This window comes from Nomascus leucogenys, chromosome 9 (assembly GCF_006542625.1).
Source record: "Nomascus leucogenys isolate Asia chromosome 9, Asia_NLE_v1, whole genome shotgun sequence".
Lineage (NCBI taxonomy): Eukaryota > Metazoa > Chordata > Mammalia > Primates > Hylobatidae > Nomascus > Nomascus leucogenys.
The window spans coordinates 100,112,588-100,127,400 of NC_044389.1; the positions used below are offsets into that span (position 1 = coordinate 100,112,588).

A 14,813-nucleotide genomic window follows, 5' to 3' on the forward strand; every position below is an offset into this window, starting at 1 on the left:
CTTTGCCATTTTAAGCTAAACTGATGCACAGTTAAGCATTATTAGTTGAAATATGCTGTGATCTCAATTCCTATTTAAATTGTAAGGTCTTCTCATAGATGGTGTTGTTGGAGTTCAGATACACATGAATTTCATTTTGCTAGAAATTTGCTCCTTTTAATGTTGGGGACTTAAAAGACACCCAAGGAAAAGAAGTCATCCAAAGATACAATAATGAGAACCGGAAAAGTATTTTGTTAAATTTGTATGTGTCATTAAGATAGGACCTTTATGATTTTGATGTTAAACAAATGTAAGATAAACAGCTTACAAAAACTGTGGCAATCTTGGATTGTGCTGTTAGACTTCCAAGCAGAGACAAGAAGACTTTCACCTGCCTCCAGCTGGACTTGAGAACTTCGTTTCCTTAGGGTTCTTGACAGTGTTTGTATGAAACAAACCCTGTTCTGTGCTGTGTAAGACGAGTAAGCTTCCCAGGTTAAAATTATTGCTCCAGACCACAGATTTCAAATTCCAAGTGGAACAGAAGTCCAAAGTTGCTGTTTATAAACTTCTAAGGGTCAATTGTACCTTTCAATGGTGTCCACCCTGTGTTGACATACAGCAAAACCGAAGGGCTCTGAAACTTCTAACCACTTTCTGAATTACAGCAAAGAATATTCTATGCATGGTATCAAAGTTCTACAATGTCTCAGTAATTTTACATATTGAAAAAAGTCATTGATTTCCACATTCAGTCCTCTGCGCTATCCTCTCATTTCAAGTAGTCTCATGTTCCATGTATTATTATGTTATTTGAGGAATTAAAAAAAAAAAAAAAAGAACTGGGGAATCTTCAAGAGCTGGTGGGAATATTGGTTTTGAGAAAGGAACCTCAGAATTTAAAGGTACTGTTTTACCTAAAAAGGAGTCCAGTTTCCAACACTTGGGTTGCAAACGACAGGCTATGGTTGCCCAGGATCTGAAGTACAGAGGAAATTGCTCGTCCTTCTGGTGGGAGAGTTTGTCTCTAGAGGATCAGGAGGATCAGGAGGGTCAGGAGAAGGGCAGGGTGTGGCCAGGAGGAAGGGGCATGGTTAGAGATTTCTTTTCTTGATCATTTTCATCCTAGTTCAGCACTGAGTTCAGATTTCCCTTCCTTCCTTCCTTCCTTCCTTCCTTCCTTCCTTCCTTCCTTCCATCCGTCCTTCCTTCCTCCTTTCCTCCCTCCCTCCCTTTCTCCCTCCCTCCTCCCCCTCTCTCCCTCGCCTTCCTCCTGCCTCCCTCTCCCTCTCTCTCCCCCACCTACCTCCCTCCCTTCCTTCCTTCCTTCCTCCATCGCTCCCTCCCTCCTTCTTTCTTTCTTTTTTCTTTTCTTTCTTTCTCTCTCTCTCCCTTTCTCTTTCTCTCTCCTTCTCTCTCTCTGCCCTCCTTTCCTTTCCTTTCCTTTCCTTTCCTTTCCTTTCCTTCCCCTTTCCCTTTCCCTTTCCCTTTCCCTTTCCTGATAGAGTCTCGCTGTTGTCACCCAGGCTGGAGTGCAATGAGCGATCTCAACTCACTGCAACTTCCACCTCCCAGGTTCAAGCGATTCTCCCCCCTCAGCCTCCCAAGTAGCTGGGATTACCCGCCATCATGCCTGGCTAATTTTTGTATTGTTGTAGAGACAGCGTTTCACCGTGTTGGCCAGGCTGGTCTCTTAACTCCTGACCTCACGTGATCTGCCCGCCTCGGCTTCCCAAAGTGCTGGGATTATAGGCGTGAGACACCATGGCCGATCCTCTCTTTCTTTCTCTCTCTCTTTCTCTTTCTCTTAGTTTTCTCTCTCTCTCTTCCTTCCCTTGCCTCCCCTTCCCTTCCCTTCTCTGCTGTGTTTCCATTCTAGAAGTTCTTTCCCTCATCCCCTCATTGCTCCTGCAGAGCATTTACTCTGACAGTGCCCCCAAGGCTCGTGGCTGCCTGGCTGCTGGATGACAGTAATGCATGCATTGCACATCTCCCCCAGAGGAGTAATGCCGGGGACCATTTGTAGATGGATGGGAAACTGAAGCAAAGCATGCTTCAATTTAGATTCCCCAAACTGTCAGAGCCCCATTAAAACTAGACAACTGTTGTTACCTTTAACAGAGGGTTTGCTTCCATTTTCATGTGTAACACACAAGCCCATGGCCTTGACTGGGCTTGGAGGAGGATCGCTAGTGTTTAGGTATTGTAGTCTCTGAGGCAGATACATGTGCATCTGCTCAAGTTTAACATCAGCAGCCGCTCTCTCATATTCTGTCTGCCTTTGCTGTTGTAGAATCCCAGTGTTCCAATGCAGAAGTTGCAGGATATCCAGAGAGCAATGGAGCTGTTATCCGCATGCCAGGGCCCAGCCAGGAACATTGACGAGGCTGCAAAGCACAGATACCAGTTTTGGGACACACAACCGGTACCTAAACTAGGTAAGTTTTTCTGCTTTTCTCTTTTTTTCCACAGAAACAAAGCTGGATGAACAACAACAACAACAACAAAAACACAAAGAATGTTAACTTCACGTGTATCATTTATTTTATACCACAGATTTGAAATCTATGCAAAAGTATTATTTTTCTTCTGAAAATATAAATATTAGGTAGTGACACTGGCTTTCGATAACCATTATTTTAGTCCAATTTCTATCCCAATAAAAACATCCAATTTCCCCACACTTGAAACATTACTAGTATTATTATTATTTTTGAAATAGGGTCTCACTCCAGGCTGGAGTACAGTGGCATGATCATAGCTCACTGCAGCCTCCACCTCCTGGGCTCAAGCGATCCTCCCATGTCAGCCTCCCATGTATCTGGGACCACAAGTGCATGCCACCACACCTGGCTGATTTTTGTATTTTTTTGTAGAGACACTGTTTCAGTATGTTGCTTGGGCTGGTCTCGAACTCCCGGGCTCAAGTGATCCACCTGCCTTGGCCTCCCAAAGTGCTGGAGTCACAGGTGTGAGCCACCGCACCTAGCCCATTGGAGTATTAAAAATGTATATAAGGTTCTGTGATGGAAGGACCAGGCCCTGAGGGTCCCTCATTGAGCAGGTGTCTGTTGAGTGTCTGTTATTAAATGCCAGGCATAGTCCAGGGCACACACCTGGAAACGGTGGTGGAAAAGTAGGACAAAAGGTGGCCAGGCTGGGGAGGAGGGGCGACATTGAGGTAGAGAAAGGCTTTAGTTAAGCAACAGATGCTGGGAGAAAGTGACGTGTGATGCGTAAGCTTCTGTTGGGAATTCCAAGGGGCCAGTCCCTTGAGGACCAGAGGGCCTCAAGCCGAAGGAAGGCACCAGGAAGGCCCTGAGCTGAGGCCACCCCTGGTCATCATGGCCAGAGCACTGGGAGCAGGGGGCAGGGAGGGTGTGGAGAGGGGCCGAGGCAGGCAGCAGCCATGGGGAAGAGCCTGGGTTTTAGTCCTACCATGTTGGGAAGCTCTGCAGAGAATGACTTGGAAAACGCATCTTGGTGGAAATCACTAGAAATTGTGATGGCCTGGACTACGCTGCTAGCAGTTCAGATGGGGAGAAGTAACCAGCCTTGAAATTATTTTTAGGTTTTGCTGGGAGGGGCAGAGGTCACCGCAGCCCTTTCCTCTCCCAGTTTGTGGAAATGCAGTAAAAAGAACACACCTCCCAAGGCTGTTGAATGAAACTTAACATTGCTTATGACAGTGTGTAAGATAAGGCTGCATTGTAGGCCTTGAGACCCGGAATCACTGTTGTTTTGTAATGTCATCTTTGTCACTGGATGACAAAGGATTTCTCCTTTTATTTAAAATAGGCCAGCCGCGTTGGCTCACACCTATAATCCCAGCACTTTGGGAGGCTGAGGTGGGAGGATCACTTGAACCCAGGAGTTTGAGATCAGCTTGGGCAACATAATGAGACTCCGTCTCTGCAAAAAAAATTTAACAATTAGCTGGGCACTGTGGTATACACCTCTAGTCCCAGCTACTTGGGAGGCTGAGAAGAGAGGATCGCTTGAGCCCAGGAGTTGGAGGCTTCAGTGAGCCATGACTGCACCACTGCACTCCAGCCTTGGCGACAGAGTGAGACCCCGTCTCAAAAGAAAAAAGAAAAGAAAAATAATTGGTGAAACAGCAATAATTTCACACCACTGCCTAGTTTTCCTGTTTCAGTCCAGAGGCACTTGATATAACAGCATCTTTTTAAAGATTATCTGAAACCCGAGGGCCCTAAGTCTGATTTTGCTTATGTCATTGACCACTTTGGATGGTTAGAATACCTTGTCATTTAATATTCTCGCTTTTTGCCTTTCTTTTTTCTCCTTCTCTCCCTGTTCAGATGAAGTCATAACATCTCATGGTGCAATTGAACCAGATAAAGACAACGTACGCCAAGAACCGTATTCTTTGCCACAGGGTTTTATGTGGGACACTTTAGACTTGAGTAATGCCGAAGTGGTGAGTGGGTAGAAACCTCTTAAATTCAACTCCTGCATTCACACATTGCTTCTAAGTTGATTCTGAGCACCATGGATAGGACACTTGTTTTATCTTATAGCTCAAGGAGTTATACACGTTGTTAAATGAGAATTACGTAGAAGATGATGACAATATGTTCCGATTTGACTATTCACCCGAGTTCCTGTTGTGGTAAGTCTCATCGATCACAGATGTCGTGGATAGGCGCTGTTGACTTGGGGACTTCTGCGTCTGTTCCTGTATTGTTGGACAATAACTGGTGCCTGTTTTCTTGTCTACCGTGACCTCAGGGCTCTGCGTCCACCAGGCTGGCTCCTGCAGTGGCACTGTGGGGTCAGAGTGTCTTCAAATAAAAAACTGGTCGGGTTCATAAGCGCCATCCCAGCAAACATTCGGATTTATGACAGGTACATTTTTAAGCTCGTCCATGCCATTTTTATATGTTTATTTTCTAAGAATTACAATTAGAATAGGCCTTTAAAAGTTACTGAATGCAGGCCAAGCGCGGTGGCTCACGCCTCTAATCCCAGCACTTTGGGAGGCCGAGGCAGGTAGATCACCTGAGCTCAGGAGTTTAAGACCAGCCTGGTCAACATGGTGAAACCCCATCCCTACTAAAAATACAAAATTAGCCGGGCGTGGTGGTAGGCACCTGTAATCCCACCTACTCAGGAGGCTGGGCAGGAGAATTGCTTGAACCCAGGAGGCGGAGGTTGCAGTGAGCCGAGATTGCGCCACTGCACTCCAGCCTGGGCAACATGAGCGAAACGCCGTCTAAAAAAAAAAAAAAAAAAAATGACTGAATGCAAGCTGTCTGGTGGTCAGGGAGGCTGTGTGTGTGTGGAGGCAGAGGCTTTATGGAAACTCTCTGATTGGTTTTGCTGTGAACCTAGAACTACTTTAAAACATAAAGTTTATTAAGTAGTAAAGAAAAAAACGGACTGTGAGTAAAAATAAAGGACAATGGTTTCTTTTTCTCTTTTTCTCTCTCTGCCTCTCAGTCTCATACATGCTCACATATATATGTATCAGAATAAATGAAGCCTTGGCCAGGCACGGTGGCTCACACCTATAATTCCAGGACTTTGGTCGGGGCCGAGGCTGGCAGATCACTTGAGGCCAGGAGTTCGAGACCAGCCTGGCCAACATGGTGAAACCCCATCTCTAATAAAAATACAAAAATCAGCCAGCACAGTGGCACGCGCCTGTAATCCTAGCTACTTGGGAGGCTGAGGCACAAGAATCACTTGAACCCAGGAGGAAGAGGTTGCAGTGAGCCAAGATTACACCACTGCACTCCAGCATGGGCGACAGAGCAAGACTTCATCTCAAAAAAAAAAAAAAAAAAATTACTTAAAAATTTTTTAGGAGAGATAAAGCTTTCTCTCCATAGGATACATTGCACTTTTAGTTTGGATCTCCAGCCCGGAAAGTCAAAGATCCAGCTATGAAGGTCAAAGATGTCGTATATAATTGGTCTCTTTACTTTTCAGTGTATTAGGTTAGCTTATTTACTGTGAAAAGCACTTGATCTCAAGGAATATTTTGTGCCAAATGAAATGTGTACCTGGAAACGGAACCAGGAACAGGATTTGAAGATCTAGGAGGTTTACTGTAGCTCAGAGTGCACCAGCTCTGGTCTGCTCAGAGCCCCTCTTAGGTATCCCAGGGGTTGGTATCACACTCCAAAGCAACATCTTACCAGATTCTGCACCAAGATGAGCCAGTTATTACCACAATTTAGGAAAAACAGATCTAGAAACTGAAAGAGGGGCAGGTCGTAGTGATTCATGCTTGTAATCCCAGCACTTTGGGAGGCTGAGATGGGAGGATTGCTTGAGGCCAGGAGTTCGAGATCAGCCTGGTCAACATAGCGAGACCTCATCTCAAAAAAGGAAAAAAAAAAAAAAGAAACGTAAAGAGCCATAGCTGATCCAATTTCTAAACTGAAAACTTATAACGGACAAAGTCCTAAAATGTATTTAGAACAAGAGGGTTGGAGCCTCCGTGCGTTTTACAATCATTTTGGCAGGGAGATATGGGGAATAGTGTTTCCGCCTGAATTTGCGAAATGTCTAAGTGATAGAATATTTTTCTTAAATATTGTGTTAAAGAATGGCTTTCAGGCCAGGCGCGGTGGTTCACGCCTATAATCCGAGCACTTTGGGAGACCGAGGCAGGTGGATCACAAGGTCAGGAGCGAGACCAGCGTAGCCAACGTGGTGAAACCCTGTCTTTACTAAAAATACAAAAATGAGCTGGGCATGGTGGCATGTGCCTGTAATTGCAGCTACTTAGGAGGTTGACGCAAGAGAATCGTTTGAACCCAGGAGTCAGAGGTTACAGTGAGCCGAGATTGCGCCATTGCACTCCAGCCTGGGTGAAAGTGCGACAGTCTGTCTCAAAAAAAAAAAAAGAAAGAAAAAAAAGAATGGCCTTTATGTTCTTTTTTTTTTCTTTCCTTTTTTTTTTTTTTTTTTTTTTTTTTTGAGACAGGGCCTTGCTCTGTTGCCCAGGCTGGAGGGCAGTGATGCGATCATGGCTCACTGCAACCTCTGCCTCTCAGGCTCAAGTGATCCTTCCACCTCAGCCTCCCAAGTAGCTGGGACCACATGCATGCGGCAACATGACTGGCTGATGTTTCTATTTTTTGTAGAGATGAGAGTCTCAGTGTTGCCCAGGCTGGTCTTGAACTCCTGGTCTCAAGCAGTCCACCTGCCTTGGCCTCCCAAAGTGCTGAGATTACAGGCGAGAGCCACTGTTCCCAGCCTGCATTCTTATTCTTGGATATTTCCTGGGTATCATCTTATTTTTAAAAATGTGTTGACTCTTCATTTTTAATCTTGTTTTGACTCTTAATCTTCACCATCTTTATTTCTTAGTGTGAAGAAGATGGTAGAAATCAACTTTCTTTGTGTTCATAAGAAGTTGAGATCGAAACGGGTAGCCCCAGTGCTAATCCGAGAGATCACTAGAAGAGTGAACCTGGAAGGGATCTTCCAGGCTGTGTACACCGCGGGAGTGGTTCTTCCTAAGCCCGTAGCCACATGCAGGTACCAGTACCATATTTCTACCTCAGGTCCTCCCTTTATCAAACGTGTTGAGCCTCACCACTGTTCTGCTAGATGTAGTTTTTGCTGGTAGCAGAGATGGAGACTAGAACCTAGAATCACCAAGTCCAGTATTCTTTCTGGTGTATCATTTGCTACTTGGTGATTAAAAAAAAAGCTTTTGACATTTTCCTACTAATGATGCTGGATCTATACTTTTTTTTTTTTTTTTTTTTTTTTTTTGAGACAGACTCTTGCTCTGTTGCCCAGGCTGGAATGCAGTGGTGTGATCTTGGCTCACCACAACCTCCGCCTCCCGAGTTCAAGCGATTCTCCTGCCTCAGCTTTCCAAGTAGCTGGGATTACAGGCATGTGCCACCACACCCAGCTAATTTTTGTATTTTTAGTAGAGACAGGGTTTCACCATGTTGGTCAGGCTGGTCTTGAACTCCTGATCTCGTGTGGATCTATACTTCTAAGTCTATTCCATGTGAAAGATGAGTGCTGTCTCTACATGGGAAAACCTAGGACATGATGATCTTAAAATTCCAATGTCATACCATTTTCTTTCCACCCCAAAGATCAGTTTTCTGCCATGCTTTGCAGCACCACCAAAGTGTCCTGAAAGTCTTATTAGCATCCATTCAAAAGCCTCAGATGTATTTGTTTGTTCAGGGTAGGAAGACCTAAGCTCTGTTTTTACAGCTTTGTCTGCACTAGTCAAGCTTTCAAAGGTTATTCCAGTGAGAAAATGATCAGATTCCCACAAGACTAACCTGTTTCTAAAACATCAGAGTTTATCTCCCCACCCCCCACCACTGTTTTTATTGACTCAAATAGGATTAAACTTAAAATTACTATATCCTATTAAATTATTACATTTGTTAAGTAAATGGAATACTAGACTTCATGGGTATATTTTAATACAAATCATTTGTCCCAGAGCCTGGAATCACTGAGGAAATTTAAGCTAGTTTTCAAAAAGTTGTTTTCTTTGGTGTGTAGGCTGTAAAAGTGAAGGCGACTAATTTAGGGGATTTATTTTCATGTTTTTAAACTTTCTGATTGGCCTTTTGTAGAATCAGTGATGGTCCTTACACATTTGGAAACCTGGGTATGATTAATATTTCTTTTTTGTGTGTGTGTGAGACAGTCTTGCTCTGTTGCCCATGCTGGAGTACAGTGGCACGATCTCGGCTCACTGCTGCAACCTCTGCCTCCCAGGTTCAAGCGATTCTCCTGCCTCAGCCTCCCGAGTAGCTGGGATTACAGGCGCACACCACCGTGCCTGGCTAATTTTTGCATTTTTAGTAGAGATAGGGTTTCACCATGTTGGCCAGGCTGGTCTCGAACTCCTGGCCTCAAGTGATCTGCCCACCTCAGCCTCCCAAAGTGCTGGGATTACAGGCATGAGCCACCGCGCCCAGCCAATTAATATTTCTTTTGCGGTTTTAAGATTCCTCTTTAGTGAAAAAGATGAAAGGTCACAAACTCCTGAGGAACATAACTGGAGTACAAGATGTATTTTAGAGATTAAAAATTGACGGATAAAATGATGACATAGGATGAGGGCCTCTGTCTAGTACAACGTAAGTATTCAGTAAATGCTTATGTAACAGCCAAGCTGAGACAAAGAGTGAAAACTTGTAGAGTTATAAATCAATTAGATTTTAAAACCTTTATTGTATTCCAGATACTGGCATCGATCACTAAACCCCAGAAAACTGGTAGAAGTGAAATTTTCTCACTTGAGTAGAAATATGACCTTACAGAGAACAATGAAGCTATACAGACTTCCAGATGTAAGTAAGAATGATTTGCAGTTTTTTGAAGCTGTAACAACTGACGCTTTTAATGCAGAAAAGAATTATTTGCAAGAGTCTAAAAACTGACTCGTGTGTCTGAGGAAGTGAATATGGAGCGAAAGATTTCATGGAACTTGGGAGCTAGGGAAGGTAGGGAGTTTGTTTGGAAATACCAGTCTTTCCTTTTTTCCTAAGGCTCTTAAAGTTGTTCCTTTGGTAGTTGGATGAGACTGAACTCAAGACAAGTAAGTTTTGAAATTTGAGAAATTTATGATCTGTTAAGTAAGAAGGAAGAAAAGTCCAGGCTGCTGACTTCTTAATGCGTTGGAACTCAGGAATCAAGTGTAGAGGAGAGACCCAGGGAGCGGAAATAATGTCTCATTAAATTATCATCTTAAACTATCTCGTTCTCAATGTGAAAAGTTGTCATTTTTTTTTATTTTTTATTTTTCTTGAGACAGTCTTGCTCTGTTGCCCCTTGAGCACAATGGCACAATCTCAGCTCACTGCAACCTCTGCCTCCCAGGTTCAAGCGATTCTCCCACCTCAGCCTCCCAAGCAGTTGGGACTACATGCACCCGCCACCACACCCAGCTAATTTTTGTATTTTTAATAGAGATGAGGTTTCACCATGTTGGCCAGGCTGGCCTTGGACTCCTGACCTCAAGTGAACCGCCTGCTTCAGCCTCCCAAGGTGCTGGGATTACAGGCATGAGCCACTGCACCCAGCCGAAAAGTTATTTATTTATTTATTTATATTTATATTTATATATATATATATTTTTTTTTTGAGAGGGAGTCTCGCTCTGTCACTCAGGCTAGAGTGCAGTGGCGCGATCTCGGCTCACTGCAAGCTCCACCTCCCAGGTTCACGCCATTCTCCTGCCTCAGCCTCCTGAGTAGCTGGGACTATAGGCGCCTACCACCACACCCAGCTAATTTTTTGTATTTTTAGTAGAGACGGGGTTTCACCATGTTAGCCAGGATGGTCTTGATCTCCTGACCTCATGATCCGCCTGCCTCGGCCTCCCAAAGTGCTGGGATTACAGGCGTGAGCCATCAAGCCTGGCGAAAAGTTATTTTTTTTATTTTTTTATTTTTTGAGAGAGAGTCTTGCTCTGTTACCCAGGCTGGAGTGCAGTGGCTGGATGTTGGCTCACTGCAACCTCCACCTCCCGGGTTCAAACGATTCTCCTGCCTCAGCCTCCCAAATAGCTGGAATTACAGGTGTGTGCCACCACGCCCAACTGATTTTTGTATTTTTAACAGAGATGGGGTTTCACCGTGTTGGCCAGGCTGGTCTTGAACTCCTGACCTCGTGATCCGCCTGCCTTGGCCTCCCAAAGTCCTGAGATTACAGGTGTGAGCCACCACGCCCGGCCAAGTTATCATTTTTAATAGGGAAAAATATAAATGTGCTTTCTAGACTTGGCTTTATTTGGGGCTTGGCTGGTATATTAGTTATCTATGCCCATGTAAAAAATGACCACAAACTGAGCTGCTTAAAACAACATTTATTATCACACAGCTTCCGTGGGCCAGAAATCCAGTCACAGCTTAGCTGAGTCCTGTGCTTTGTTCAGGGTCTCTCCTGAAGTTGCCACCCAGGTGTCAACCAGGGCTCGGGTTTCATCTGAAACTTGACTAGGGAAGGATCCATTTCCAGGCTCCTGTATTTGTTAGCAGGATTGAGTTCCTCGCTGGCTGTTGGACCAAGGGCCTCAGTTCTTTGCCACGTTGCGTTCTCCATAGGGCAGCTCACAGCATGGCAGCTTGTTCATCAAAGCCAGTGAGACAGAGTCTATAGAGAGAATCTGCTGGCACGATGGAAGTCAGAACCTTATGCAGGTGATTCATGAAAGTGACATCCAGTCGCCATTGGCATTTCTTTTTTTTTTTTTTTAGATGGAGTCTCGCTCTGTTGTCCAGGCTGGAGTGCAATGGCACAATCTCAGCTCACTGCAACCTCCGCCTCCTGGGTTCAAACGATTCTCCTGCCTCAGCCTCCCAAGTAGCTGGGATTACAGGCGTGCAACACCATGCCCAGCCAATTTTTGTATTTTTAGTAGAGACGAGGTTTCACCATGTTAGTCAGGCTGGTCTCGAACTCCTGACCTCAGGTGATTCACCTGCCTCAGCCTCCCAAAGTGCTGGGATTACAGGCGTGAGCCACTGCGCCCAGCCGCCATTGCCATTTCTATTGGTTAGAACCAAATCACAGGTCCTGCCCACATGTAACAGGAGCAGATCACACCAGGTGTGAACCCCAGGAAGTGGGATCACTGGGGGCCATCTTAGAATCTGTGCACCACTGATGGGATCTTTTGTTTAAAGTGTTGCGACGTGTGAATTGAAATAAAATCTTCGGCCGGGCGCAGTGGCTTATGCCTGTAATCCCAGCACTTTGGGAGGCCGAGGCGGGTAGATCACAAGGTCAAGAGATCGAGGCCACCCTGGCCAACATGGTGAAACCCCGTCTCTACTAAAAATTAAAAAATTAGCTGTGCCTGGTGACACATGGCTGTAGTCCCAGCTACTGGGGAGGCTGAGGCAGGAGAATCGCTTGAACCTAGGAGGCGGAGGTTGCAGTGAGCTGAGATCGCGCCATTGCACTCCAGCCTGGCCACAGAGCGAGATTCCATCTCAAAAATAAATTAATAAATAAATACAAACTTCAAGAATGCCTCTTTTTTTCACTATGGGCAAATGCTGTTCCACTTTGGTCTCTCTAAATTTCAGTTTCTTGAACCTCAAGCAGCCTAGCTTATGTACAAGGAAAAGACACACTTACATGTAGGTTGCCTACAGTGGAGTGACGAATAAGGAGTTTTAGCACATATCATTGGTTTATTCACGATGATTTTCTTAAAGTACTAAAGCTATTTTTGACTTGACTCCATTCATCAGCCTTAATATTTTTGTACAAGAGTCAGTGTTCTCATGGGTATAGACATTGATTGGAAACCAGACTGTGGCATCTTCCTTTCAGTGAACCTGGGTTCCTGGTAGCAGTCCTGTTCCAGTCGTGCTGTGATAGTGACTGCCTTTCCCCCACCCATAAATTAAAGTTTACGAAGTGCTTTCAAATACATTATTCAATTTATTCTCACAGCAACCTTTTGAAGTTAGTACTTCTTATCCCCATTTTACAGATGAAGAAACTGAGGTATGTCACAGTTGGCACTTAGGCGAGGATGTGTTAATATCACCAAGTGGAGGGCTTGGGATGCCAGACCTCCATGTTTCCCTGTTAGCTCCCTCTGTCTCTGCCATCCCCTCTAACATTACCCACTATGGGGACACCATGGCTCAGCCCCACTGAATGTCTCACTGTGAGTACATTACAGCACAAATCAAGGCAGAAAAGGACGATTGTCAAGGTGCAAACAGCTCTCATTGGCTTGCCCCAGTCTCCTTTCCCCCTTTTAAGTCCTAGGAAAGGAAAGGAAAATAAAGAGTAAATTAATAGAATAAAAGAGAGATTAAAGTACAGATATTATGAAATTGTAAGGTGCTGACAGCAGTCCCTTGGGTGTCTGCCTCTTGAGTTAAACTGGACAGTACTGCATATACCAGATGCCCCTTCCTCTCCTATGGGCCCAGATGGGTGATACCACTGCTAGCAGTCATTTAAGAACATTTTTGTACCATTCAGCGTAAAAGCAAACTTATGGAATACAGCTTTTGCTGTATAGATCAATCTCATTTACTGCTTCATTGTTACTGTTTTTGCTTATAGGAGTGCCAGCTTTCTGTCTTTTTCATGGACTTTCGAATATAGGAGCTAACATTTATTGTGGCCGGCGTTATGCTCAACATTTAACAGCCGTAGTCTCATTTACTAATCACAACAGCCACAGGAGGATGGGTCCTTATCCCCATAGCACAGAAGGGGCCATGAGAATACAAGATTGACTTGCTCAGAGGCTGCTGGCCAGAAGCAGAACTGTCGCAGGGCCTGCGCCATTCACAGCTGTTACCTAAAATACTAAGGTTTCCCCAAGAAACATGCCTTACCATGCCTCCCTACCCTTTCAGTGTTTGGGGAGATTTTATCTTGTTTTGTTTTTTTGATTTGGTGTTGCGTATTTCCAAGTTCGATTTTGCGCATCTGTATCAATGAACTGAAAGGTAATTTGATGTTGATAAAAAGCAGGAGAAGTCACAGAATGATCCACTAAGGTCTTAACACTGTGCTGCAAGGAGGGTGTGCTTGCTAAGACATGTCGAGGCATATAAGGTGTTCTATATTTAGTGGCATTATATGGTTTTTTTAGTGGTTAGCATTCTGTTTGCTCCTTTTTGAATCATATAAATAACCATAATCATTGCTTACATCTCTTCTCTGGAATCTTGGCTCTCAAACGGTTTGTGCCACATACATGACAGATAACAACAATACTGTTTTTTAATAGAGCTCTGAGCTTCATTTCCTTATGTACTTCTAAGCAGATTTTACACAGATTTCAATCTACATAGAGGCCAATGAATCATGCATATTAGTTGGGCCATGGGAAAGGATATCTGATTCAGATACAGTTTGCTTATGAAACTGAGATTTTTCTCAGTTACTGGAAATGATTCTCTGTGTTTTATTGAACTCTCAGAAAACATGACCACTTCATATTCCATTATACGGAAGCTAGCCATTTTAATCTAAGCCCAATAGCCTTCCTACTTCTTTCTGAGGACAATAGTTACAATTTGAGTGTTTGTTTTGCTTTTCAAAAGTTATTTTTCTTTTTTTTTTTTTTTTGTGAGACGTCTCGCTTTGTCGCCAGGCTGGAGTGCAGTGACGCGATCTTGGCTCACTGCAACCTCCGCCTACTGGATGCAAGCAATTCTCCTGCCTCAGCCTCCTGAGTAGCTGGGACTACAGCCACGTGCCACCGCACCCAGCTAATTTTTGTATTTTAGTCCATTTTGGCCAGGATGGTCTGGATCTCTTGACCTTGTGATCTGCCTGCCTCAGCCTCCCAAAGTGCTGAGATTACAGGTGTGAGCCACCGTGCCCAGCAGTATTTCATTCTTACACAGATTATTTTAGCTATTAGTGAGCAAATGTAAATATTCTTACCCTGTTTTCTAGGACTTTCTGTTTTTTATAGCTGGTACATCCTGGTGTGCTCTTATGCTTTCATGCTTCTGTAAAAATTTGTTCAAAATGCTTATAAGTTGCCAAACTTATGATACTTTTTACCTGAATTTAGGCAACATATTGCTTGTCTAAATTCTGCTACTTATTTTTCTAACCTTTAGAGACCTAAGATAGCAGTTCTCAAAGTGTGGCCCAGGGACCTCTGGAAGTCTCCCAAGATCTTTGAATCTATGCAGTCATTTTTTTTTAATTTTCCTAATAACACTAATATGTAATTTTTTCACTTTCATTCTCTTCTGAGTATACTGTGAAGTCTTCCAGAGGCCATGTGGCATGTGTATTTCTGTAGTCTTTTGTTTAAAAATGTTCTCAGTTTTGATTTCTAATGTGGTAAGTGTGGATATGCATAACCCACA

General features: G+C 44.0%; 1 protein-coding gene across 3 annotated transcripts in view; it reads left to right on the forward strand.

Moving 5' to 3' along the window:
* Positions 1 to 14,813, forward strand: part of NMT2 (N-myristoyltransferase 2) — a 63,355-nt gene that overhangs the window by 30,565 nt on the left and 17,977 nt on the right. For 2 of the 3 annotated variants that reach the window (XM_030819256.1, XM_030819255.1), the window contains exons 3-8: positions 2,276 to 2,420; positions 4,305 to 4,423; positions 4,524 to 4,615; positions 4,735 to 4,851; positions 7,327 to 7,497; positions 9,188 to 9,296. In XM_030819256.1, the coding sequence (XP_030675116.1) occupies positions 2,276 to 2,420; positions 4,305 to 4,423; positions 4,524 to 4,615; positions 4,735 to 4,851; positions 7,327 to 7,497; positions 9,188 to 9,296 (753 nt within the window). The remainder of the gene's footprint in view (positions 1 to 2,275; positions 2,421 to 4,304; positions 4,424 to 4,523; positions 4,616 to 4,734; positions 4,852 to 7,326; positions 7,498 to 9,187; positions 9,297 to 14,813) is intronic. The other variant, XM_030819257.1, reaches the window with a different exon arrangement.